The sequence below is a fragment of the Eutrema salsugineum genome, unplaced genomic scaffold (genome assembly GCF_000478725.1).
Source record: "Eutrema salsugineum unplaced genomic scaffold, Eutsalg1_0 scaffold_22, whole genome shotgun sequence".
Lineage (NCBI taxonomy): Eukaryota > Viridiplantae > Streptophyta > Magnoliopsida > Brassicales > Brassicaceae > Eutrema > Eutrema salsugineum.
The window spans coordinates 1,208,539-1,230,436 of NW_006256812.1; the positions used below are offsets into that span (position 1 = coordinate 1,208,539).

Genomic DNA, 21,898 nt, shown 5'->3' on the forward strand with positions numbered 1-21,898 from the left:
AAATAACATTTATGGACAGAAGGTAAAATTTAGAAAAAAATACAGTACCTATATGATATCAAATGTGCCAAAAAAGGAGAAAAAACCATTTTCTCCATAATTAGTTTTTTCAAAATTAAATATTTTTTCTTTTTTTTTCTTCTTTTAAATTAATCCCTCTCCTGTAGACTGTAGTATAGTGTAACAAAGAAGTAGTAGTAAATATAAATTGCAGAGATTTGCTGGTGGAGAAGAATCTCTTTCCCCCTCTTCCCTTCCCCCGCGGTTCTGCAATTCTCCTTGTGCAATCGTAAAAACTTTTCTTCCAATCACTAATGGCGTAGCGAAACCTCTCTTTCTTTCTCTTTGATGCGTCTTTTTCTTCCCCACCTCGAACAATAACGCCAGATCTTGCTTGCAACTCCATCTCCTATCCGATTCTCCCTTTTTTTTTTTCAAAATTAAACCATCTAGTTCAGATTTCGTTTTCAATCTAGTCCTTAGAGAGAACTGTTCGTATTCGTCCCTCCCCACAAATAATTCGTCGAGAAAACCTGTGTTGGAAGTGTACCCATTTTTGGATTCGCTGTGAATTTTTTAGTGACTTGAAACCTAAAGTTAAGGTGAGACAACTTTGATGGTCGTGTGTTGTTCATTCATTTACTCTATTTTTTGTTTTGATTTGTTTAGAGATTAGTAGATTTTTCTTAACTAATATTTTATTACGGAAGTGTATCTGTTCGTGTAGGGATGGATATATTCTTTATTGGTCGGTAATGATTGCACACAATCTCATGGAATTTTCCTGTTGCTTTTTTCCTAAAACCTTAGATTTCTCAAGGAAAATCTTTCCATTGTCCAAAAAAAATAAAAATTAAAAGAACAGAAAAACGCGAGGAACTCATGCTAGATCTGTTTGGTTTCTTAGATTCTCGTCTGCTTACGGTTTTACTCTTTGAACATCATGCTTCGTCGCACATGATTTGTCTTTCAGAAATGGTAAAATTGTATATCGTTAGGTTCACACTGATTGCAGATTGTTTAGATTACTCGCGGTTTACTATCTGAATAGTAAAGTTGCCTTCTTTTATTACGATGATGAACTATTGTTGTTTCTGTGCCATTCTTTGATGAACCTATTAGGTTTGGCTGTGGTCGTTACTGTATGGATTATTTTATTATTACTTATATTCTGCAGTGTTTTTGTGCCTAATTGGCATTAACATTCCCTATTAAACAATGTTAAACAAGTCACTTTTCATGCTTCTTATCATTAGCAGTGTCAAAGATGCTTTCTTTCTTTAATCATTCTTTTCTTACTTGCTTAACTCAACTAACAATGTATGTCAATCCCAGGTTTGTATTTTGGTCAAACATCAGGAACATGCGTGCCCAGATGTTGTTTGTTAAGGAGAATTGTTGTTATTGAAGAATGCGTGGGTTTTACATTCAGCTTAAATGACGAACGGACAGGTTCGTCCGTAACAAAATCTACCAACTTTTTTCCATTTTGTTATAATGTTTGCTTTAGTGTATTCTCTGTTGAAAATTGAGTAATTTCGAAATTTTCTCTATTTTGCTTGCTATTTTCTACTCTTGAGATGTTTCCCAATTGAAAGCTTCTCCAAGCAATATGACATCCGAGGATTAGGTTAACAGTTACATAGGAAGTTGGACGATGATAGAAAAATGTCATTTTAACAATACTTGATCCTTGCGTTGTAGTTGGTATGCTTGATTGTTCAGCATTGGTATACATACATTGCTTTACCAAGAAGTGAAAATAAGTGAAAGGTTTAATTCGATGACAGAGCACACAGGAGTTGCAGTCTTCCACCCAAGTTTTACATGAGTCCCAAGGTGAACAGAAAATTAATCAATCAATAGAAGCTCCTATACAAGATTCTGCTTCTGCCTCTGCCTCTGCCTCGGCCTCAAGTAATGAGGGTAGGAAAGTTTCAAGGCAAGACATTGAACTTGTAAGAAAACTTGGCCACCTTCCCCCTCTATATATACTTGCGTGTGCGTGTTTGTTCTTGTGGCCTCCTTTTAAGTTATTATCATTTGATCAAAATATACTTTCAAAATGATTGATGTAGGTCCAAAACTTGATAGAGAGATGTCTTCAGTTGTACATGAACAGAGATGAGGTTGTGAAAACTCTCTTGACCCGTGCAAGAATTGACCCTGGATTTACAACTTTAGGTAGGGTCTCTTTTTTGCTATTCGATAGGTAGTAACATTGTGTAGTGGTTTGCCATTTCTGAAAACTTTCTTGTGAATTTAGTATGGCAGAAACTGGAAGAAGAAAACGCAGACTTTTTCAGAGCATACTATATCAGACTGAAACTGAAGAAGCAAATAATTGTATTCAATCATTTGCTGGAGCACCAGTATAACCTCATGAAGTATCCTGTACATCCAAAAGCTCCTCTGGTCCCAATGCAAAACGGAATTCATCCCATGGCACCTGGTAAGTTTGACTCCTTATATCACTTGCAAACTTCTTGATTTTTATATCTAATTAGTTTGCTGGAAAAGGAAGTTGGAGGTAACTGATATATACCTAAACAAGAGAGAGACCTACAATTAATTAGCCCTAAATTTTTTTATCAAGTATGAGATTTCGAGTAGATGGTTCGATTTGCAAAGCTTTGTATTTGTGTTTCACACTTTCACTGATATATAACTAAAAGGTTGCAGCGCAGTTAACAACATGCCCATGGGATACCCAGTACTACAACATCCTCAAATGCATGCTCCAGGTCATCCTCATCTTGATCCAATGGGTTGTGGAATGTCAAGCTGTCACGTGGTTAATGGAGTCCCTGCACCTGGGCATTTCCAACCAATGAGGATGAACTCAGGGAATGAGTAAGAACTAACTTTTCAGTAGACATTAACTCTATTTACGTTCGTGATTTGGTTTTTAACGGTGCTTCAGACTTGACTAGTCTTTTTATTATTCCCTAATGTTGTCTCTGGTGCTTGATGTAGTATGGTAATAGATACTACCGTGGCTGATCCAACTCCAACGATTCCACCTAACAGTGGTATGTCATCAATGTCGGAGATGCAAGTGAGTCCAACTTCCGTGGCGTCAAGCGGACAATTCCCATTTGCTGCTTCAGACATGTCAGGCATGGGAATGGACACGTCAGCTCTTGACTCTGCTTTCACATCTGATGTAGCGACTTCAGAGGGGTTACAACTTGGACAAGATGGAGGAGCAGGAAGTTCGAGAGACAATCTCAGGCCATTTGATGAGATTACGTGGAACTTTAGCCTCTCTGATCTCACTGCAGATTTGTCAAATCTGGGAGGTAAGTTCTCATTATCCATAACGATTGCCGAGTTTAAGTCGAAAACTTATAAGCATAATATACGTAGCTGCTCTATACTCCATAACATGTTTGCATAGCATTTTAAGCCTATAGCTTCTGATATATGCTGATCTTGTAATTTACAGATTTAGGAGCCTTAGAGAACTATCCCGGTTCTCCGTTTCTTCCATCTGATTCAGATATTTTACTCGATTCTCCTTCACAAGAGGACATAGGTAAACATCAAATCTCAACATGTAAAAAGGATCAATCTTGTAAGAATGGTTTTGAGCATGAAAAGTTTCAGACTTGGATTGGTTATAGATAAAATACAACTTCATGTTCTATGATCATTATATCGTCACTAACCAATCTTCTTCATATTTCTGCAGAGGAATTTTTAGTGGATTCGGTCCCAGAACCTCCGTGTTCTCAGTCAGACGAAGACAAGCCTTAATGTAAGGCTAATTCCCATAGTCTCAAGTCTTAAATCAAGCTATGATACTTGATTAATAGACAAGCAGGCAAAAGTGTTGCTGGTTTCTGGCGTTTCGGCCTAATTCTCCAAAGGGGAGTAGAGGGTTTCATGATCTCTTTGTTCCTATTATTAATGCTAATAAATTAAAATTAGATTAATTGCTTAGTGGTCAATTTCAAGTTGTAATTGCACCTTTATTCTGGGAATGTGTAAGCATCTACAGACCAATATCATTGTATAATGTTTCTCCATAATCTATTTTTCATGTTGGATGCTTCGTTATATTTCGTACTGTGTATTAGCAATGCATGGGAGTACATTTTGGTTTTAGTAGTTTTGGTTTCGTATATAGAAATCTGTAATTCATTGCATATGTACATCAGTACATGTGTAATAATTACTCGTGGGAAATAATTTTGAGCTTTAAAGAATGATTGATTTTTGTGGAGGAGAAAATGACGTACCACGTACCCTATTAAAGAAAAAATGGCGTACCCTTGGAAAAAAAGTTTTAAAAGTCTCGTCAAGACCAAACCACTAAACTTCAAACCAGAATTTTAAGAGTTTCCGTATAGAAATATCATGGACATTTTTTTACGTAGATAGACTAATCAACACTTGTGGATTCAGATGTTCAGATACAAGTGTTCGTAAAATTAAACCCATGAGGCCATGACCAAGATCGTAAATGCAAAACAAATAGGTTTATACAATGCAGAAAGAAAAAGAAACACCAGAGGCAGAGGGTACTACTAGTCATCATGACTAATGAGTATGTGTGTTGTACATCCAAATAATAACGAGTTCGTGTGTTTGTACAAGTAAATGATCCTAACATAATAATTATGTAAATAATAAACATACTTAGATTACCTATGTCTATGTTACACTATTACAGCATGTAATTTGCTCTCAAAGTAGGAACACCTTTTTTTTTGTTCATATATATATAGATATATATATATATATATTTCGTGACAAAGAAAAACCAAACGGGGAATTGTAATTTTTTGGGTTGACTGACTCAGTCTTCGTCAAAAGTCAGCTCATCTTTTATATTTTCCTAAATATAATTTTAAAATATTTATTATTATAGTGTATAGTTGGTCTTTTCTTGAGTTCCAGACTCGTTTCTTCTTCACTTGATAGTTTTCAACATTGTGTAACTGCATCAAATCAAACTAACCCGTACTATCCCCACCCTCGACTAAATTAGAACATCATCATCCTCCTCCCTTTCTCTTTTCTTCATTCCATTTCAGGATATAATCAACCTTTCTTCCTTTTTTTTAATATTTATTTCGGCCAAACTTTAAGCTCCATTTTTTCACCAGAAACAAAAATCCCCAAGAACCAGAGAGGGAAAAAAAGAAGAAGATAATACTGCAGATCCTTCCTCTCGAATTGAGGTTTGCTTCTCTCGTGGAGCTTCTTTTTCTTTTCAATTTTGGTTTTTTATTTTATTTTAAAAGTACTCTGTTTCGTCAAATCACTCTGTTTTGTCAAATTACTCTTTTTAGGTTGAGAAGATGAGATGATTTAAAGGTTTTTAAATAGATTTCTTTTTTTTTTTGTCGCAGTTTCGAGGATATGTGCTAAAAAATAGGCAGAGATGATTAACCCCCAAAGAAACAAATTCGTAAGGTTTTGTATCGGTTCTTCTCGGATTTGTTAATCTTGTTTATTAGGAGATTATTATGTAGTCATCTTGATACGTATTTGAATTTTCTGAGTCAGGTTTACTGAAAATGAAGATATTTGGACCAAAACTAGTAGACCATCGTCAGTAAGTTCAGTTATGAGAACCGTTAGACGAAGCTTGGAGAAGAGCTCAGAGAAAATCAGAACCTTTAAGCAGCCATTACACTTGCATTATTCTCGGAAGAAGAATGAGAACAAGAAGAAGATCCTGAGAGTGATGAATCCGAACGATTCCTATCTTCAAAACTGGAACAAGATTTTCTTGCTCCTATGTGTTGTGGCTTTAGCCTTTGATCCTCTGTTTTTCTACATCCCCGTGGTGAATCCCGAGAGTTTCTGTCTTAATCTTGATGAGAAACTCGAGGCAATCGCTTGCGTTTTACGCACTTTCATCGATGCTTTCTATGTGGTTCACATGTTGTTTCAGTTCCATACTGGTTTCATCGCTCCTTCTTCTCGTGGTTTCGGAAGAGGAGAGCTTATTGAGAATCCTAAAGCAATCGCTCTAAGATACCTCGGCTCATACTTTATCATCGATGTTCTTTCGATTCTCCCTATTCCGCAGGTAACATTATATCTTGTCTTTTGAAAGTCTTTGGTTAGATGTCAAAATGAATCTTAGAAAGTAATCTTCGTATCCTCTACAATTACAGGTGGTTGTTCTAGCTATCGTTCCAGGGATGAAACGACCTGCGTCGCTGGTTACAAAGGAGCTATTGAAATGGGTAATCTTTTGTCAATATGTTCCGAGGATAGCAAGAATCTATCCGCTTTTTAAAGAAGTAACAAGAACTTCTGGTTTGGTAACTGAAACTGCTTGGGCTGGAGCTGCTTTAAACCTATTCCTCTACATGTTAGCTAGCCATGTAAGAAGAGGAACAAGAGTCCCTTTTTTTCTTTGTGATTCTTTACTCGACCTGTGCCCGAAAATAACGGTCGCGAAATTGGACAGGTTTTTGGGTCATTTTGGTACTTGATCTCGATAGAAAGGAAAGATAGATGTTGGCGGGAAGCGTGTGCTAACATAAGTGGTTGCAAACATGAGAGCTTATACTGCTCACCAAACGGGACTGACAATAGGCAGTTTTTGATCGGTTCTTGCCCGTTGATCGATCCTGAGGAAATCACAAACTCGACCGTTTTCAACTTTGGTATATTCGCTGATGCATTGCAGTCTGGTGTTGTTGAGTCCAGAGATTTCCCTAAGAAGTTTTTCTACTGTTTCTGGTGGGGTCTTCGAAATCTTAGGTTTGTACTACTTAAAACTAAATTTTATACATTCTGTTTATAAGCAAACGTTGGTCCTAAGTGAAATCATGATCTGCTAAACTGTAGTTGCAGTCTGGTTTACTCATAGAGATTATATTGTCTTGTATGTATAGTGCTTTGGGCCAAAACTTGAAGACGAGTGCCTTTGAAGGAGAGATCATTTTTGCGATTGTCATTTGTATCTCTGGACTAGTCCTGTTTGCTCTTCTCATAGGAAATATGCAGGTAAATTAGTTCTCTGCTTCTTTCCCTTTATTGAGAGCATCAAGCTCTTAACACAAGGGCTCCAGATTCGATCCGTTGTTATTTATTTATTTGATTTGATTTGATATGTAGAAATATTTGCAATCAACAACGGTAAGAGTTGAGGAGATGAGAGTGAAAAGGAGAGATGCAGAGCAATGGATGTCTCACCGTATGTTGCCAGAGGATCTGAAAAAACGTATCCGTAAATACGAACAATATAAATGGCAAGAAACCAGAGGAGTTGAGGAAGAAGCCCTTCTCTCTAGTCTTCCTAAAGATCTTAGAAAGGACATTAAACGCCATCTTTGTCTAAACTTGCTCAAAAAGGTAAGCTTTTTATTTCCCTCTGGTTTTTTTTGTTTTTGTTTTTATTTCCCTCTTGTTTTTTTGTAAAGGTCAAGTCCTCTGTTTCAAACTTAATCAAACTTGTCTGTTTCAGGTGCCTTGGTTTAAAGCTATGGATGATCGGTTACTAGACGCACTTTGTGCTCGTTTGAAAACGGTTCTTTACACAGAGAACAGTTACATTGTGCGCGAAGGTGAACCAGTCGAGGATATGTTGTTTGTCATGAGAGGAAATCTGATAAGCACAACGACTTATGGCGGCAAAACTGGATTCTTCAATTCTGTTCGCTTGAATGCTGGTGATTTCTGTGGAGATCTTCTTACTTGGGCTCTAGATCCTAACGCTTCTCATTTCCCTATCTCTAGTAGAACCGTTCAAGCTCTGACAGAAGTCGAAGGCTTTCTTCTCTCAGCTGACGATCTCAAGTTTGTCTCTACTCAATATCGTCGCCTCCATAGCAAGCAACTACGGCACATGTTCAGGTAATACTTATTCTATTAAAAAAAGCAGTGTAACTTGACATATTGGAGATAACTTGTTGGAAAAGATACTTGATTTGTCGACAAATACTATATATAGACCATTATAGAGTGAAATCCGAGCTGTGTTTTACTTCATATTGGGACATTATTTTATTATTTTCCGTAATAACTTTTTTTGTTTCCAGGTTTTATTCAGTGCAATGGCAGACATGGGCAGCATGTTTTATACAAGCAGCATGGAAGAGACATTGTAGAAGGAAGCTCTCAAGGGCTTTACGTGAAGAAGAGGGCAAACTACGTAACACTCTTCAGAACGATGATTCAGGAAGCAATAAGCTTAACTTAGGTGCTGCCATTTATGCGTCTAGGTTTGCTTCTCATGCTCTGAGGAATCTCAGGGCCAATGCTGCAGCAGCACGCAACTCTAGGTTTCCTCATATGTTATCTTTGTTGCCTCAGAAACCAGCCGATCCTGACTTTCCTATGGATGAACACTAATTGTGTGTTACAGATTGAATTATACTGTGTACGTACACTTACGCCAATCAGTCTATCTGTACACGTGTGAAGCCACTCAGTCTATGTGTGTAATCGCTATTGATTTCATTCAAATATATAACAAGAAAAATTCTGTAGGTGAATTGTTAACATTAAGGGAATATATCCTATTCTTTAATCAAACCAAATTTTATTTTCTTTTCTTAAAAATATTTTCAATTAGAGAAAGAAATTACATTTTTTTTTCATTTAATCAAATTCAGTTAACTTTCAGTCACTATCATGTCGAATGACATGTAGGCCTAGATCTTGTATAAACTAACAAAAGTAATTAATTTGGTGGGCCGTTGACTGACTTTCTGGTTTTTTGGAAGGAAGAGACTTTGAAAATTCTACATCATGCACTCTAGGTAGAGAGAGGATGGAGACTTCATTTTTCTAGTACGTTTATCTCTTTGGATATAGCAGTTTGAGACTTTGAGCAGAGGAAGAAGAAACTATATACATACATACATGAATTACCAGAGGAGTAAATATGCGAGGTAGTCCTTCGAAATTTAATGAACTCAAATAGCTTTGTTCTATTGTTTTTATCAACAACAAAAAAAAAAGGTTTATTGTTGTAGTGATATCTTGTTGGTACAGGTTTGATACTAGGAATCTGGAGAGATCTTCAACCTTTCTATCTGTAAATGGGAATTTTAAGAATGTTACACGGCGCATAAAAAATGTTTACGGGAAGATAAAAACCCTTGAATGCTGGAGGAAGACTGTGTTGTTTGTTTGTGTTGTTGCTTTGGCTATTGATCCTCTGTTTTTCTTTATCCCTGTGGTTGATTCTCATAGATTCTGCTTTACTATGGACAAAAGGCTTGGAGCAGCAGTTTGTGTTTTGCGTACCTTTATTGACACATTATATGTGATTCACATCATTTTTCATTGTATAACCGTGGTCATTGCTCCTCGTTCTCAAACCTCTTTGAGAGGCGAGATTGTGGTGCACTCTAAGGCTAAAAGGAAAAGACGTAACTTGTCTTACTTCATTATTGACATTCTTTCTATTCTCCCCATTCCTCAGGTGTGTTTCTCTTCCTTTGTGACATTACTATTAGAAAATAGACAATAGACCAAAGCAAGATCAATGATTAGAGAGAGAGATGTGCAATTGAAAATCTTGCAGATGGTGGTTCTCGGTCTCATTCCAAGAAAGAAACAAACCACCTCACTGGTGACGAAGGAGACACTGAAATGGGTCATGTCCTGTCAATATATACCGAGAAGCATCCGTATCTATCCAATATTCTCAGAATTGACAAGAGCTTCTGGTACAGTAGCCGAAACGAAGTGGGTTGGAGCTACTTTAAACCTTTTCCTCTACATGCTTCCGAGTCATGTAAGTCTTTGCTCTCTCGCTCCCGTTGGTTATATCGTTGTTATAAGAACACAAAACAATCATTGTTCGAGCTGTGATATATATATATATATATATATATATATATTGATGGTCAGGGGATCGGGGCTTTCTGGTACTTGAGTGCGATTGAAAAAAAAGATAGCTGCTGGCGACAGGCGTGTTCAGAGAAACCTGGATGTAATCTCAAGAATCTCTACTGTGCAAGAGGTGGCACAGACAACAGTCGTTTCCTGAACACTTCATGCCCATTAATTGACCCTGACCAAATCACAAACTCTACAGTCTTCAACTTTGGTATGTACACTGATGCAATGAAGTCTCGTGTGGTAGAGTCAAGGGATTTTCCAAAAAAGTTCTTCTACTGCTTTTGGTGGGGTCTCCGAAACATAAGGTTAGTACCTAAAGAAAAAAATCCCTTCTTGTCTGAAGATCATAGCTTAACCCGGTCTTTAACGATTTTTACAGTGCTTTGGGCCAAAACCTGGTTATAAGCAACTCTGTAAGGGAGATTATTTTTGCTATCATCATCTGTGTCTCTGGTTTACTCTTGTTTGCTGTGCTCATTGGAAACATTCAGGTAATGTTGACCTCATCAGAAACTATATTTTGATCTCGTAAAGCTGATTTTTAGAAGTTTTTTCTTTTTTATGTTTTTTTTTGTTTTGGGTGATCACAGAAGTACTTGCAATCAACTACTATTAGAGTAGATGAAATGGAGGAGAAAAAGAGAGATATAGAAAAATGGATGTCCAATCGAATGCTACCAGAGTATCTGAAAGAACGCATTAGGAGATACGAGGATTACAAATGGCGAGAAACTAGAGGCACCCAAGAGGAAGCTCTTCTTCGCAGCCTTCCAAAACATCTTAGAATGGACATTAAACGCCATCTTTGTCTACACTTGTTCAAAAGGGTAAGCTTTTCATTCCCTCTGTTTTTTTGTTTTTTTTTTTCTAACTTTCTCATACATGCCGTTAAACTAAGTAAAGAAGGTCAAGTTCTCTGTTTCAAACTTAATCAAATTTGTCTGTTTCAGGTACCTTTGTTTGAATTTATGGATGATCGGGTACTAGACGCACTATGTGCTCGTTCGAAAACGGTTTCTTACACAGAGAACACTTACATTGTGCGCCAAGGTGAACCTGTCGAGGATATGTTGTTTGTAACGAGAGGAAAGCTGAAAAGCACAACCACTTATGGTGGCAAAAATGGATTCTCTAATTCTTTTCGCTTAGGGGCTGGTGATTTCTGTGGAGAAACTCTATTTAATTGGGCTCTAGATCCTAACGCCTCTCACTTCCCTATCTCTAGTAGAACCGTTCAAGCTCTGACAGAAGTCGAAGGCTTTCTTCTCTCAGCTGACGATCTCAAGTTTGTCTCTACTGAATACCGTCTCCTCCATAGCAAGAAACTACGGCACATGGTCAGGCAAGACTTTACTCTACTAAAAAGCAGGGCAGCTTGACAGATTGGAGACAATTTGTTGAACAAGATACTTGATTTGTCGATCAAATACTATATATAGACCATCATACAGTGAAATCCGAGCTGTGCTTTACTTCATATTGGGACTTTCTTTCATATCATATACCTTTTTGTTTCCAGGTTTTATTCAGTGCAATGGCGAACATGGGCAGCATGTTTTATACAAGCAGCATGGAAGAGACATTGTAGAAGGAAGCTCTCGAGGGCTTTACGTGAAGAAGAAGGCAAACTACATAACGCTCTTCAGAACGATGATTCAGGAGGCAATAAGCTTAACTTAGGTGCTGCGATTTATGCATCTAGGTTTGCTTCTCATGCTCTTGGGAATCTCAGGGCCAATGCTGCAGCAGCACGCAACTCTAGGTTTCCTCATATGTTATCTTTGTTGCCTCAGAAACCAGCCGATCCTGACTTTCCTATAGAAATAAGGAATGAGCACTGTTGAAGCCAATCAGTCTATGTGATGTGATCGCTTGTGATTTCAATTAATTATGTAACCAGAAAAGTTCTGTCTGTAAAACTTTTGATATTTTACTACTTAAAGAATATCAATTAGCTTTGGTGTTGACAAAAAAAAAGCATCAAACTTTAGTAGCTCTTTGGGACTGAATACATTTATTAATCGGCCAGAATATAGCAAAATTTTTACAGAACTTTACTCTAAGTAGAGAAATACCAGTAAATGGTAAGAGATAATAGCAAAATTAGTTCTCTCTCATAGACACTATTTACTTTTTACTATTCATTACCAAAAATCTGTTTTACCCCTATAATTTTACACTAATTACAATCGTACTTTTCTCTCTCTTCTAATACTTTCGGATGAAAAAAAAAAGAAAAAGAAGAAGAAAGAAGAAGAGAGAGAGGAGAAGAAAAACACACATGGTGAAAAATGGTGCAAATAAAAAAGAAGAAGAAAGAAAGAGAGAAAGAGAGGAGAAGAAGACGGTGAAAAATGGTAAAAAAGAAAAAGAAGAAGAAAGTAAGAGAAAAAGAGGGGAGAAGAAAAACACACAGGGTGAAAAATGGTTGAAGTGGATGTTGGCAACAATGATTATGTTTATGGATATTCAGGATGTTTATAACTTTATGTAATCAAACATTCTGAGGTTATCAATAACGAAATTAGTTATCAGGATAATTTTGTATAACTTTGATATGATAACTGAATTAACGTAATATTATTCAAATATTTTATACGTTAACATGTTACAAGTAACGGATAATATTGTTAACACATTATAAGTATCGTATATTTTTGTTAGCACGTTAATATCTATATACCATATTATTATAATTGTTATCATGTTAACTATGCTAACATTCTACATAACATGTTAACAAAATAATTGTCATTATTTTAATTTTGGTTATCATGTTTTCCGTGATGAATAGTGTCATCGATCTTTTCATGGATAGTATCTCCGATCAGTGGATGAACAGTGTTTCCAACATGATTGACCAGAAAATAAAATTTCAGACTTATAGCATTTTTGTAATTATTTTGAATACTAAGGATATTTTTGGTTTACAATTTTTCTCTCTTTCATACTTAACTAATTTACAAGTTATCAATTGTATATAACTAATTTTTCAATTATCTATTAATATTGACTTAATTCACTCTTGTTAAAATTATTCGAAATTTGGTTTAGCTATATTTAATTAATCATTAAACAAGATAATAAAAGTATAAAACCACAGTGGATTCATGGCCTTTAGTAGGCCTAAAAAGCCCAAGTTATTACTAGGAAAATGTGAAGCCTTTTAGTTTTAAATAGATGAAAACGTGTTGTTGAGAGATGAAACGGTGCGTTTTTGGTTCCGATGGCCGTCAGGTAGAAAGAAACGCGAAGCTTTCATCTCTCTCTCTCTCTCTCTCTCTCTCTCTCTCTCTCTCTCTCTCTCTCTCTCTCTCTCTCTCTCTCTCTCTCTCTCTCTCTCTCTCTCTCTCTCTCTCTCTCTCTCTCTCTCTCTCTCTCTCTCTCTCTCTCTCTCTCTCTCTCTCTCTCTCTCTCTCTCTTTCTCAGGTCTTCGCCCTAAGACTTGGAGTCTTGGAGTCGACTTAGCCGAGCTGTGGTGGTTTCAAAAACCTCTTTGTATCTATCGGTCAGGTATTTTTTTCAGTTTCCAACAATTTCTGGTTTCTCGAGAAAATGCTGTGAAACTCTGAAATGGAAGTGTTAGAAGGGACCAGGTTGAGGCTAATCTGTAGAAGTTAAAGCAGGAACTTGATGATTACTCGTGTCCATTGATTTTAAAATCTAACATGTGGGTTTCAATTAATACTTGTAAATTCGCAGAAGTAGATAGATTGCTGTTTCTAAGTCAAGTCTGCTCTAAGAGCTACCATAAGTTGGACATGAAACAGAGGATTCAAGTAGCCTTGATTCGAAGACAAAGGCAGAGAGGCCAAGAGAGCAAAAAAAGATTCACTTCTTGTCTTTCTTCCTCACCACGTTAATAATTTCTCTCATAAGACTTATCACTCTCGCCATGATCCTTTGCTGCCCAGAGGCCGTTACTGGAACAAATGGCCACCCCAGTCTCCTTCTCAACTCTACTATCTGCTTGGATCTCAGCACTATTTGAGGGGAAAAAAAGAGAGTAAAGTGTTTTAGATTGAACAAGAGAGAGAGAGAGAGAGAAGTAAGGAAGTTGTATATTCTGCAATATAAGAGTTTATCTAGAGAGAGGGACTTACTCAGGAAACATGTGTAGATATATAGATCACGTAAAAAGTAGACAGCCTGCAAAAAACATAAAACTGAGAGGCGCCACAAGATTCAAGACAATGGTAAAGATCAAAGCTCTAAGAGCATAGCTTTACCGGTTCATATCCATATGTATCTTGGAGTACGATGAAGATAATGGTAACCAAAGGGAGTTTCTTCATTCTGATTAAAAGATTTTTCCGGCTTAAGGGAGAGGTCTATCAAAACCGAGATCTCAAAGTTAGTTAGGATTATGTATCAAACCATATTAATTTCAGTTTTTTTCTCTAAACATCATATTTAACCATTCAAACCTCTGATGTCAGCCAGAAAATTAAGCCTGTCACTAGAGGTAAAAAGGAGAAGTTGTCTGGAGTGGAAAGATCAGTGAACCACAAGATTCCACCATTTTCAAACCCTGGGATCTTCTTAGCCATGGCACTTATCTGTTTCGAAAATAGACAGTGAGTCAGTAAGCAAGAGTGAAAACACTGGCGCCCAAAAAGAAAATTTCATTATCCTTTTACCCCATTGATGAAGCTGACGGTGATGAAAACATTAGGAAAGCTTAGTTTCAGGAAAGACAAGCAACTTTCTCGAAATCTGACGTGATAATTGATCCACAGAGAGAAAGTTAGAACAAGTCAAAGAGAGACATTCATTGTTTGGGAACAATGGAATTGTGTAAGGATACTCACTTTTCCGTGCACTCAGCTTCCCATCTTTTGTATTTAGCAAGAGCTTTAGGATCACAAGTCTGTATCACTTTCTTCACCTTCTGAATGCTCCTATTCAAAACCTAGTTTACAAAAGAAAAACATAGAATTGACCTTCAAAAGCAAACTTGCAAAAGAAATTCAATGAGAAAGCACACAAGAAACTAACTTGTATTTCCCAAGCTAGTCGCCCAAGCCGCACAGAGAGTGGTAACATGAGTCCGTTAACCAGAAAAGCGGTAAGAACAATTGAAATCCACCTATACAAAGAGTGGAAACAACTCAACCACCTCAAGAAAGTAACCATCAAGCAATAACAAAACAATGTAATCGATCGATACCAATTGAAGCCTGTAAGCTCATGGATTCCATTAATCACATACTGCACGCAGTCCTCAGGGAAAGAAAGATTCTCAATTGCTGAATTACACTCATCTATAATAGAGACTTTAGTGGCAATTGCTTCCACAGATTTCTCAGGTACAAGTTCCTCAACACCATTTCCAAAAGCATCAATCTTTATGCACGATTCTTCTGGTTTGCTAGAAGAAGAAGACATGTGTCTTCTACATAGCAATACTCCAGAACTCACTGGCTGAGCAAAAGACATTTTCGTTCTATCTTCAAAGAAAACTTGCCTGTGAAATCTACGAATCAGAAGACTTGGATCCGATAAACTGGATTCGGTATAATCTTTGATATGATGAAGAACAGCAGGGCTTGAGGTCATGCAAAACCATTTTGGGGAGAGATTTCTCCTTGAGAAGCTACGGAGACAAGCCATTTCTAGAGGTGATTCATACACAAATAGTAAAAGCAAGATTTCTCTCGTAAGCAGAATCTAGACAGAAAGAAATGTTATGATGAGATTTTCCCCAAATTTTGAGAAAAGAGAGAAACCCTAAGTTTTCCCCCTAAAAACGAGACTCATAATCGGCTTCCCCACTTAGAAGCAGAAAGGACATGGCCAAAGTAACGAGCTTTACCAGATTTTTCAACTAGACTACTTTCACAAATTTGTAACTCTACGAACTCTGCTTTCCGCCAATTTTGTAAAGTACTTGCCATTTTTAGGTAGCTATGCTATTATTATTATTATTATTCAAGGCCTTTATTGGGCCTAAAAAGCCCAATATATTGCTAGGAAAATGTGAAGCCTTTTAATTTTAGTCTTTTAGATAGATGAAACGTGTTGTGTTGAGAGATGAAACGGTGCGTTTTCTATTCCGATGGCCGTCAGGTAGAAAGAAACGCGAAGCTTTTGATCTTTCTCTCTCAGGTCTTCGCCCTAAGACTTGGAGTCGAGTCGACTCAGCGGAGCTGTGTTGGTTTCAAAACCTCTGTGTATCTCTCGGTCAGGTATCATTTCTGTTTCCTACGCTTTCTTTTTTCTCGAGAAAATGCTGTGAAACTCTGAAATGGAAGTGTTAGAAAGGGACCAGGTTGAGGCTAATCTGTAGAAGTTAAAGCAGGAATTTGAGGATTACTCGTTTCCATTGATGTGATTCTGTTGTAATGAGTAACTTATTAGACTAGTTCTTGTTTCGATCCTCTAGTGTTCTTTCTGTTGTTGTTACTCTCAATACATTGTTAAGTGACAACTCCCTTTTAGCAGGATCTTCATAATGGCTTGCTTGCGTGGCATATCGAAGAGAGTGAACCTCTTACAGAGACGAGTTTATCCATCGTGTGGTCATCTGATTGGTGATGATAAAGATGAAACTAGATCCGCTTCTCCAAATCCGGATACAATGATTCGTAAAGCAAATAACGGGGCTAACAAGCTTAGCTCTATGTTTACGGAGAGGCATTACCAGTCATTTTATGGGCCGTTGGGTCTTGGATTGTCTTCGTGTCGGTATATGAGTTCTACACCACCGGAATGGTCTGATAAAGTTGATGGTATCGACTTTGTGGCGGCTACGGAAGTTGTTCCCGATCAAATCATCGAATCTGTGACGACAAGCCAAGCTGTTCCTGCTATAAACGAGGTTGCTATTGCAGCTGCGGACTCTGTTTTTCCTGTTGCTGCTTTGCAGCATTTGATCGATGGTGTGCATTCATTTACTGGCCTGAACTGGTATATGTATATATATACTCGTTTTACTCGGTTTCTGTTTTGTATGTATCCGTGGTAAATTGTTTTTTTTTTTTTCTTTTTGTAGGTGGGCTTCGATAGCTTTGACAACTGTGATCATTCGTGGGGTTACAGTTCCCATTCTTTTGAATCAACTAAAGGCTACTTACAAACTCAATGTCAGTTTTAGATTTTTTTTCTTTCTCCGAGTATACTTTTCATACATTAGGATATGCCTCTTTTCGACTTGTGATTTACCTATCATGTTCTTGCAGGCTCTGAGGCCACAACTGGAGGAGTTAAGACAAGAGATGAGCACTAAGGTACAAGCTGTTCCTGCTCCTTGTCTTACTTGTTCTTTGTGTGCATGTGACCCTTTGTGAGTTTGTGAGTTTTCTGTTTGGTTGAGAGAATTTGTTTATTAAGTTCCACCTAGATTTTCTAATTACTACTTGTCTTGACCTCTATTCTGATATTGAGCAGGTTCCTATAGTGTCGTGGTTATGACTTTTTGCATGTGTTGTTATGTGTTTTAGGCTTCGGATCCTGAAGCCATGGCAGAAGGTCAAAGACGGATGCAATTATTGTTTAAACAGTAAGTCCAATTATATTGTTTCTTCAAGTTAGACTTACTACTAGCTCCCCCTTTGCTGATATGCATTTATTGTTTTCTGGATTGGCTTTTAGGCATGGAGTAACTCCATTTACTCCCCTCAAAGGACTTATTATTCAAGGTCCCATCTTCATCAGCTTTTTCTTTGCGGTAAGATATACATAGTTTTTATCTTTTATAGTTGACACTGATCATTATTTTCTATGTGTTAATTGATTATTATCTACAGATCAGGAATATGGCCGAGAAAGTTCCATCATTTAAAACTGGTGGAACACTTTGGTTTACTGATCTCACCTCTGCAGATACTACATATATCTTGCCACTTCTAACCGCAGTGACTTTCTTGATTATGGTGGAGGTAGGAGATTTGTATATGCTTTATTGTTGTCTTTGCCTCCTCTATAATGAATGTTTTTCGTTTGATTCAGATCCATCAAAATTTTTAGCTGAGTTTGAATGACGCGTTTATTATTTCATTTATAAAATTAGTTGATAGATTGAGCTAAAAGAAAAAAACAGAGTTCTACTAACTTGTAACCGTATTTAAAATATCGAAGCTTCTCGACTACTTTATCTCTGTTACTTTTGGTAGTCGTTATTTTCAGACCTTATATATTTATTGCAAGTCTTCTTGTATCTTTATCTTTTTCTGTAGTCCAACATGCAAGAAGGTGTGGAAGGAAATCCAGTAGCTGGAACGATGAAGAAATTCTCAAGAATCATTGCCTTTCTCTCTATTCCAGTTTTGATAGGCATTGAAAAGGTAAATATTACTATTCCTCTGTTGAAGCTTTGATGTTGATAAGCATTGAAGAGGTAAAAAAAAAATAGATTATGTTTCCGCTTACCCCAAAGGAATGATTGTTTCTTCAGGCATTGTTCTGTTACTGGCTCACTTCCAACCTGTTTACTCTTGGGTATGGATTAGGCAAGTCCACTAAACATTGATATCTCTTTCCACAGGATCTTTAATCGTTGGTGATATTTGCGAGCCCGAAAGAATGACATTAATTTGCTTGTGTGTGTAATCTATATGCAGCAATAAGACGACCTGATGTGAGGAAGCTCTTGAATCTCCCAGATGTTATCATCTCTTCGACTAGGCAGCCATCACCGGCTTCGCCTATGCCATTTTCCTTTACGCAGCCAAAAGACCAAAGCGATGTTCAAGAAAATCCTCCTATGCCCTCCTCTGAGTCATCATCTTCAAGTGCTCCAGGTAGAAGAATCTCACGGAGTTCAGTTCTGAATCAGAGAATCAGAACACTGGAGAGACAACTCAAGGACCGAAAGAAGAAGAATTGAGAGAGATTCTTTTATGTTAAAGTTGTTTTGCTAGAAAAAAACTAGCTGAGATACTGTACAAGGGATCAAGAATCCTAACGGCATCGTTTTAACTAATAAGATATTTTGCCTGCGACGTCGTTTCAAGGTTTGTAGTTGGGCCCATTAAACCTACACCTGGCTGCGCCTGGAACTAATAATAATAATTTACAGAAAATCTGGCATAAAGAGTTGAAATCAGAGTTTCGTGTTAGATTCAGATCCTTTTTTCTCCACCGGGTCTCAATCAATCAGCCAACGATGGCCGCCGACGGAATATTCCGATGCATCTTCGAAGGCTGTATCTCCGGCCTCGATTCGGCCATCGAGAGGCGTCCTTACCACAAAAACTGCGGATGCGCGCTTCACGACGGATCACGCGGCGGTGGAAAAAGTCAAAATAAGAGGCGGACGTCCTGCCGCCGACACGGAAGCTCAGAGAGCATATCGTTCCCGATCCGAAGATCTTGGAGCGAAGGAAACATCCTGGCTATGAATTTCCCTTCCTCGTCGTCTTCGTCTAATCTCCAATCGCTTTCTTCGTCTTCTTCTCTCACAACCCTGGCTTCGCTCTCCGATTTAACAACGGTGGATGCTGCTTCGTTGGAGGATCCGAGCAGATCTCATCATCAACGTCAGCTTGGATGGACCATTGACGAAGGTGAAGATGTTTGATCATTGATGATTCATTTTCCACATTTTGTTAACTGCTAATCTCCCCCGTTTAATCAATTTTCTTCATAATATTGTGAGTGTCGCCATTGTCTTGTATCTTTTCTTCCGAAACAAAAATCAAACTTTGAAGGGTTTCATTTTTCGATTTTAATTCGTGTTTTTGTTTGTTTGGCAATATTAAATTCCATTCTATAAATTCGTAGTTGAATTGTAATTAGCCTCTGTGATGGTTTCTTTTGTTCTTAAAGTCACTTTCATTGCACAACAAATTTTTTTGTTCTGATTAAGATCACTATAGAAATGACTTGGAATTTGGAAATTTTGTGAGTCCGACATTCATAGGGTCAATTCAATGTGTTGGGATCAATGTTATCTTTTAACATTTTAGGCAATGTCATGGGCCGGACAAATCCATCGACTAATCTCATTCCGATATGCACCGTAAAATGAAATCTCTCTCCTCGCGTTCTCGGATAAACAGTTGGACATACTATTAAATAATATCATTAGTCCCTTAAGAACATATATCTTTACTCCCTAGAAACGTTCACATATGTTTATCGAAAACAGAGTAATTAGTTTTAATTACTTGTTATTCAGACAGCTACATCACCTGTTAGGACCCAACATCTAAATTATAAATGAAACAACACTAAAACACAAATAACCTGAGTTGTTAATGTACACCGCCATAAACTCAATTTTGATTATTTCTTTTTCTACAAGTAAATGGTTTTATCTATGTATATAGATTCTTAAACATTTCAGACAGCTTCAGGCGCAGGAGAAGGCGAATTCCGACAGAGAGGACACGAACCATGAATCTTGAGCCACGCATCTATACATCCAGCGTGGAAGCAATGATCACATTCAGGTATGCACCGCACGGTCTCTTTGCTCGCGTACTCCGATAGACATATGGGACAATTAATATCATCGTTAATTCCCGGTAATCTTCTACTCTCTCCTAACTCCATTTTCTTGTATGATTCTATTGTAGAATCGTCAAGACCATTCGTGACTAGAACCCCGTTTGTCTGAGCCGCCGCGATAGCCACGTTTCGTCGTCTCCGGGAAGTGAATCTCTCGGATGTGCAAACTCCTATAGCAATACAAGTGGCCAAGATTGTGACCGGTCCGATTATGGCCAGGCTTATAATTTTAATCACTTGTAATCCCGTGTTGTTATGGCCTGCCAAAATACGTTTTCAAAATAAAGGTCAAATTTTTTATTAACCAGCCATGAACTTATTATTCCACAGCCGTATATTATATAAGGTTTTATTATATACGGAGTACGGCGTTCTAGCGTGTGATGTGATGTCATAACTCATAAGATTGGATTGGATCGTCTGAAAAATGTGATTTAACAATTAGTTAATCAATAGTCAATGGCTAACTGTTAAATGTAATGCCTACTAGTTGTTTAATTTAATCAGTGGATAATTATTTGAAGAACCTAAAAAAAAATCCAACGATTCCTTCGATTTGAAGTGTTCGACAAAGTCAACTTATTCTTCGTTTTCATTTACAAATTAATGGACATTCTAATATAAGAGAATGAATATTGGAGTAATTCGTACCGGATTTTTCAAAAGGGAAGCATTTGACTTCAAGGGAAGCATTGGTTATGAATCCACATCTCAAATGATCCCTTTCACAATCGCTACAACTTGGAGAATCCCATTTCAGCCAAAGGTCCTTATCGTTGACATTAGTCGAGAATCTTGATTTCTCGGCAACAACCGGCCGAGAAACCGGAAGAGCTAACGTCTTGATAATCTGACAAGAAGGCAGCATAGATTTCGCGAGATCAAAACTAGTTGTAGCCAAAAACGAGGACGTAGAATTCCCAAGACATGGGATGGAGTCAAACCCGGACGAAGACTTAGCAACCTCGTTAGGACAGCTCAAGAACGTGTAGTTGACAAGGTAGAGAGCAGAGAAGGGAGATCCCGAAACGTCAAAGCTCAGAAGCTTTCTTGCCAAGCAATTCTCAGGGTCATAGAGACGAATCTGCTGTCTTGTATAGTCGATCTCTCGGACAATAAACTCTCCGGACTTGGGGAGCTTGAGAGCTGTCTTGTGACTAGTAGTTTTGCAGTGGAGAGCGAATCCTGCGTGGCCACAGAATTCAGGCTGTTTCGAGAGTAGCCAGAAAGGGAAACGGACATGGACATCATCGTGACCACATGTGGAAGAAGAACATTCTTTTGGGTGCGAAGCGTGTAAGAGAGGGAAGAGGTAGAGGAAAAGGAAAATTTGTTTTGACAAAGTCATATTGTGGTTTTGGTACTAAGGGAGGGACACGAATACTTGTGTTATCACAACTTAATATCAATCAATAGTTGGAGGGTTCCCTATTTTTAAGATAACAATATTTATTTTGTTGGTTTCGACTAAGAATATTATAGTCGGAGGATCTAGAGAAAGGTCGTACCTATTCTCTTTAGATGATGCTCGCTAGTCACTACAAAACAATTGTTAGAAAATTGAATGGAGACATGTTAAGGGTTTAATTAGTATTCAATGAGAACATTTGAACAGACGTATACT

The 21,898-nt window shown here is 37.6% G+C and overlaps 7 protein-coding genes across 11 annotated transcripts; 5 read left to right on the plus strand and 2 right to left on the minus strand.

The window, feature by feature from the left end:
* Window positions 1-202: 202 nt before the first annotated feature.
* LOC18015751 lies at window positions 203-3,983 on the plus strand. Of its 2 annotated transcripts, none has more exons than XM_006397770.2 (9): window positions 203-602; window positions 1,336-1,452; window positions 1,791-1,958; window positions 2,079-2,184; window positions 2,267-2,452; window positions 2,676-2,853; window positions 2,977-3,302; window positions 3,449-3,538; window positions 3,695-3,983. In XM_006397770.2, exons 2-9 carry the CDS (start codon window positions 1,438-1,440, stop codon window positions 3,757-3,759), a joined length of 1,134 nt encoding a protein of 377 aa, XP_006397833.2. In that variant the 5' UTR covers window positions 203-602; window positions 1,336-1,437; the 3' UTR covers window positions 3,760-3,983. The 2 variants fall into 2 exon arrangements, with proteins under 2 accessions (XP_006397833.2, XP_006397830.1); XM_006397767.2 differs by having other exon boundaries at window positions 2,688-2,853.
* A 938-nt stretch (window positions 3,984-4,921) lies between these two features.
* LOC18015752 (probable cyclic nucleotide-gated ion channel 3) lies at window positions 4,922-8,505 on the plus strand. The gene is made up of 9 exons (XM_006397771.2): window positions 4,922-5,189; window positions 5,361-5,424; window positions 5,518-6,046; window positions 6,135-6,347; window positions 6,434-6,729; window positions 6,864-6,975; window positions 7,087-7,323; window positions 7,436-7,824; window positions 8,010-8,505. The coding sequence occupies exons 2-9, from the start codon at window positions 5,393-5,395 to the stop codon at window positions 8,320-8,322; spliced, it is 2,121 nt and encodes a 706-aa protein (XP_006397834.1). The 5' UTR covers window positions 4,922-5,189; window positions 5,361-5,392; the 3' UTR covers window positions 8,323-8,505.
* Window positions 8,506-8,743: 238 nt separating this feature from the next.
* LOC18015753 (cyclic nucleotide-gated ion channel 11) lies at window positions 8,744-11,787 on the plus strand. 2 transcript variants are annotated; one of them, XM_024155009.1, is made up of 8 exons: window positions 8,744-8,864; window positions 8,949-9,400; window positions 9,503-9,715; window positions 9,832-10,127; window positions 10,202-10,313; window positions 10,413-10,649; window positions 10,773-11,164; window positions 11,342-11,787. In XM_024155009.1, the coding sequence occupies exons 1-8, from the start codon at window positions 8,858-8,860 to the stop codon at window positions 11,664-11,666; spliced, it is 2,034 nt and encodes a 677-aa protein (XP_024010777.1). In that variant the 5' UTR covers window positions 8,744-8,857; the 3' UTR covers window positions 11,667-11,787. The 2 variants fall into 2 exon arrangements, with proteins under 2 accessions (XP_024010777.1, XP_006397835.1); XM_006397772.2 differs by having other exon boundaries at window positions 8,968-9,400.
* Window positions 11,788-13,871: 2,084 nt separating this feature from the next.
* On the minus strand, window positions 13,872-15,435 carry LOC18015755 (mitochondrial inner membrane protein OXA1-like). Its single transcript, XM_006397774.2, has 6 exons — window positions 14,993-15,435; window positions 14,821-14,911; window positions 14,634-14,734; window positions 14,463-14,538; window positions 14,250-14,381; window positions 13,872-14,153 (listed from the first exon to the last, which is right to left on the minus strand). The coding sequence occupies exons 1-6, from the start codon at window positions 15,433-15,435 to the stop codon at window positions 14,034-14,036; spliced, it is 963 nt and encodes a 320-aa protein (XP_006397837.2). The 3' UTR covers window positions 13,872-14,033.
* Window positions 15,436-15,873: 438 nt separating this feature from the next.
* On the plus strand, window positions 15,874-18,760 carry LOC18015521 (mitochondrial inner membrane protein OXA1-like). 2 transcript variants are annotated; one of them, XM_006397775.2, is made up of 10 exons: window positions 15,874-16,010; window positions 16,267-16,731; window positions 16,817-16,907; window positions 17,004-17,051; window positions 17,265-17,323; window positions 17,416-17,491; window positions 17,571-17,702; window positions 18,000-18,107; window positions 18,218-18,272; window positions 18,384-18,760. In XM_006397775.2, exons 2-10 carry the CDS (start codon window positions 16,277-16,279, stop codon window positions 18,647-18,649), a joined length of 1,290 nt encoding a protein of 429 aa, XP_006397838.1. In that variant the 5' UTR covers window positions 15,874-16,010; window positions 16,267-16,276; the 3' UTR covers window positions 18,650-18,760. The 2 variants fall into 2 exon arrangements, with proteins under 2 accessions (XP_006397838.1, XP_024010764.1); XM_024154996.1 differs by having other exon boundaries at window positions 15,881-16,010; window positions 16,264-16,731.
* An 81-nt stretch (window positions 18,761-18,841) lies between these two features.
* Window positions 18,842-19,607, plus strand: LOC112086192. Its single transcript, XM_024154998.1, has one exon. The coding sequence runs from the start codon at window positions 18,929-18,931 to the stop codon at window positions 19,340-19,342; it is 414 nt and encodes a 137-aa protein (XP_024010766.1). The 5' UTR covers window positions 18,842-18,928; the 3' UTR covers window positions 19,343-19,607.
* A 499-nt stretch (window positions 19,608-20,106) lies between these two features.
* Window positions 20,107-21,622, minus strand: LOC18015522 (putative RING-H2 finger protein ATL21A). Of its 2 annotated transcripts, none has more exons than XM_024154997.1 (2): window positions 20,926-21,622; window positions 20,107-20,444 (listed from the first exon to the last, which is right to left on the minus strand). In XM_024154997.1, exons 1-2 carry the CDS (start codon window positions 21,620-21,622, stop codon window positions 20,107-20,109), a joined length of 1,035 nt encoding a protein of 344 aa, XP_024010765.1. The 2 variants fall into 2 exon arrangements, with proteins under 2 accessions (XP_024010765.1, XP_006397839.1); XM_006397776.1 differs by having other exon boundaries at window positions 20,107-20,534.
* Window positions 21,623-21,898: the final 276 nt, after the last annotated feature.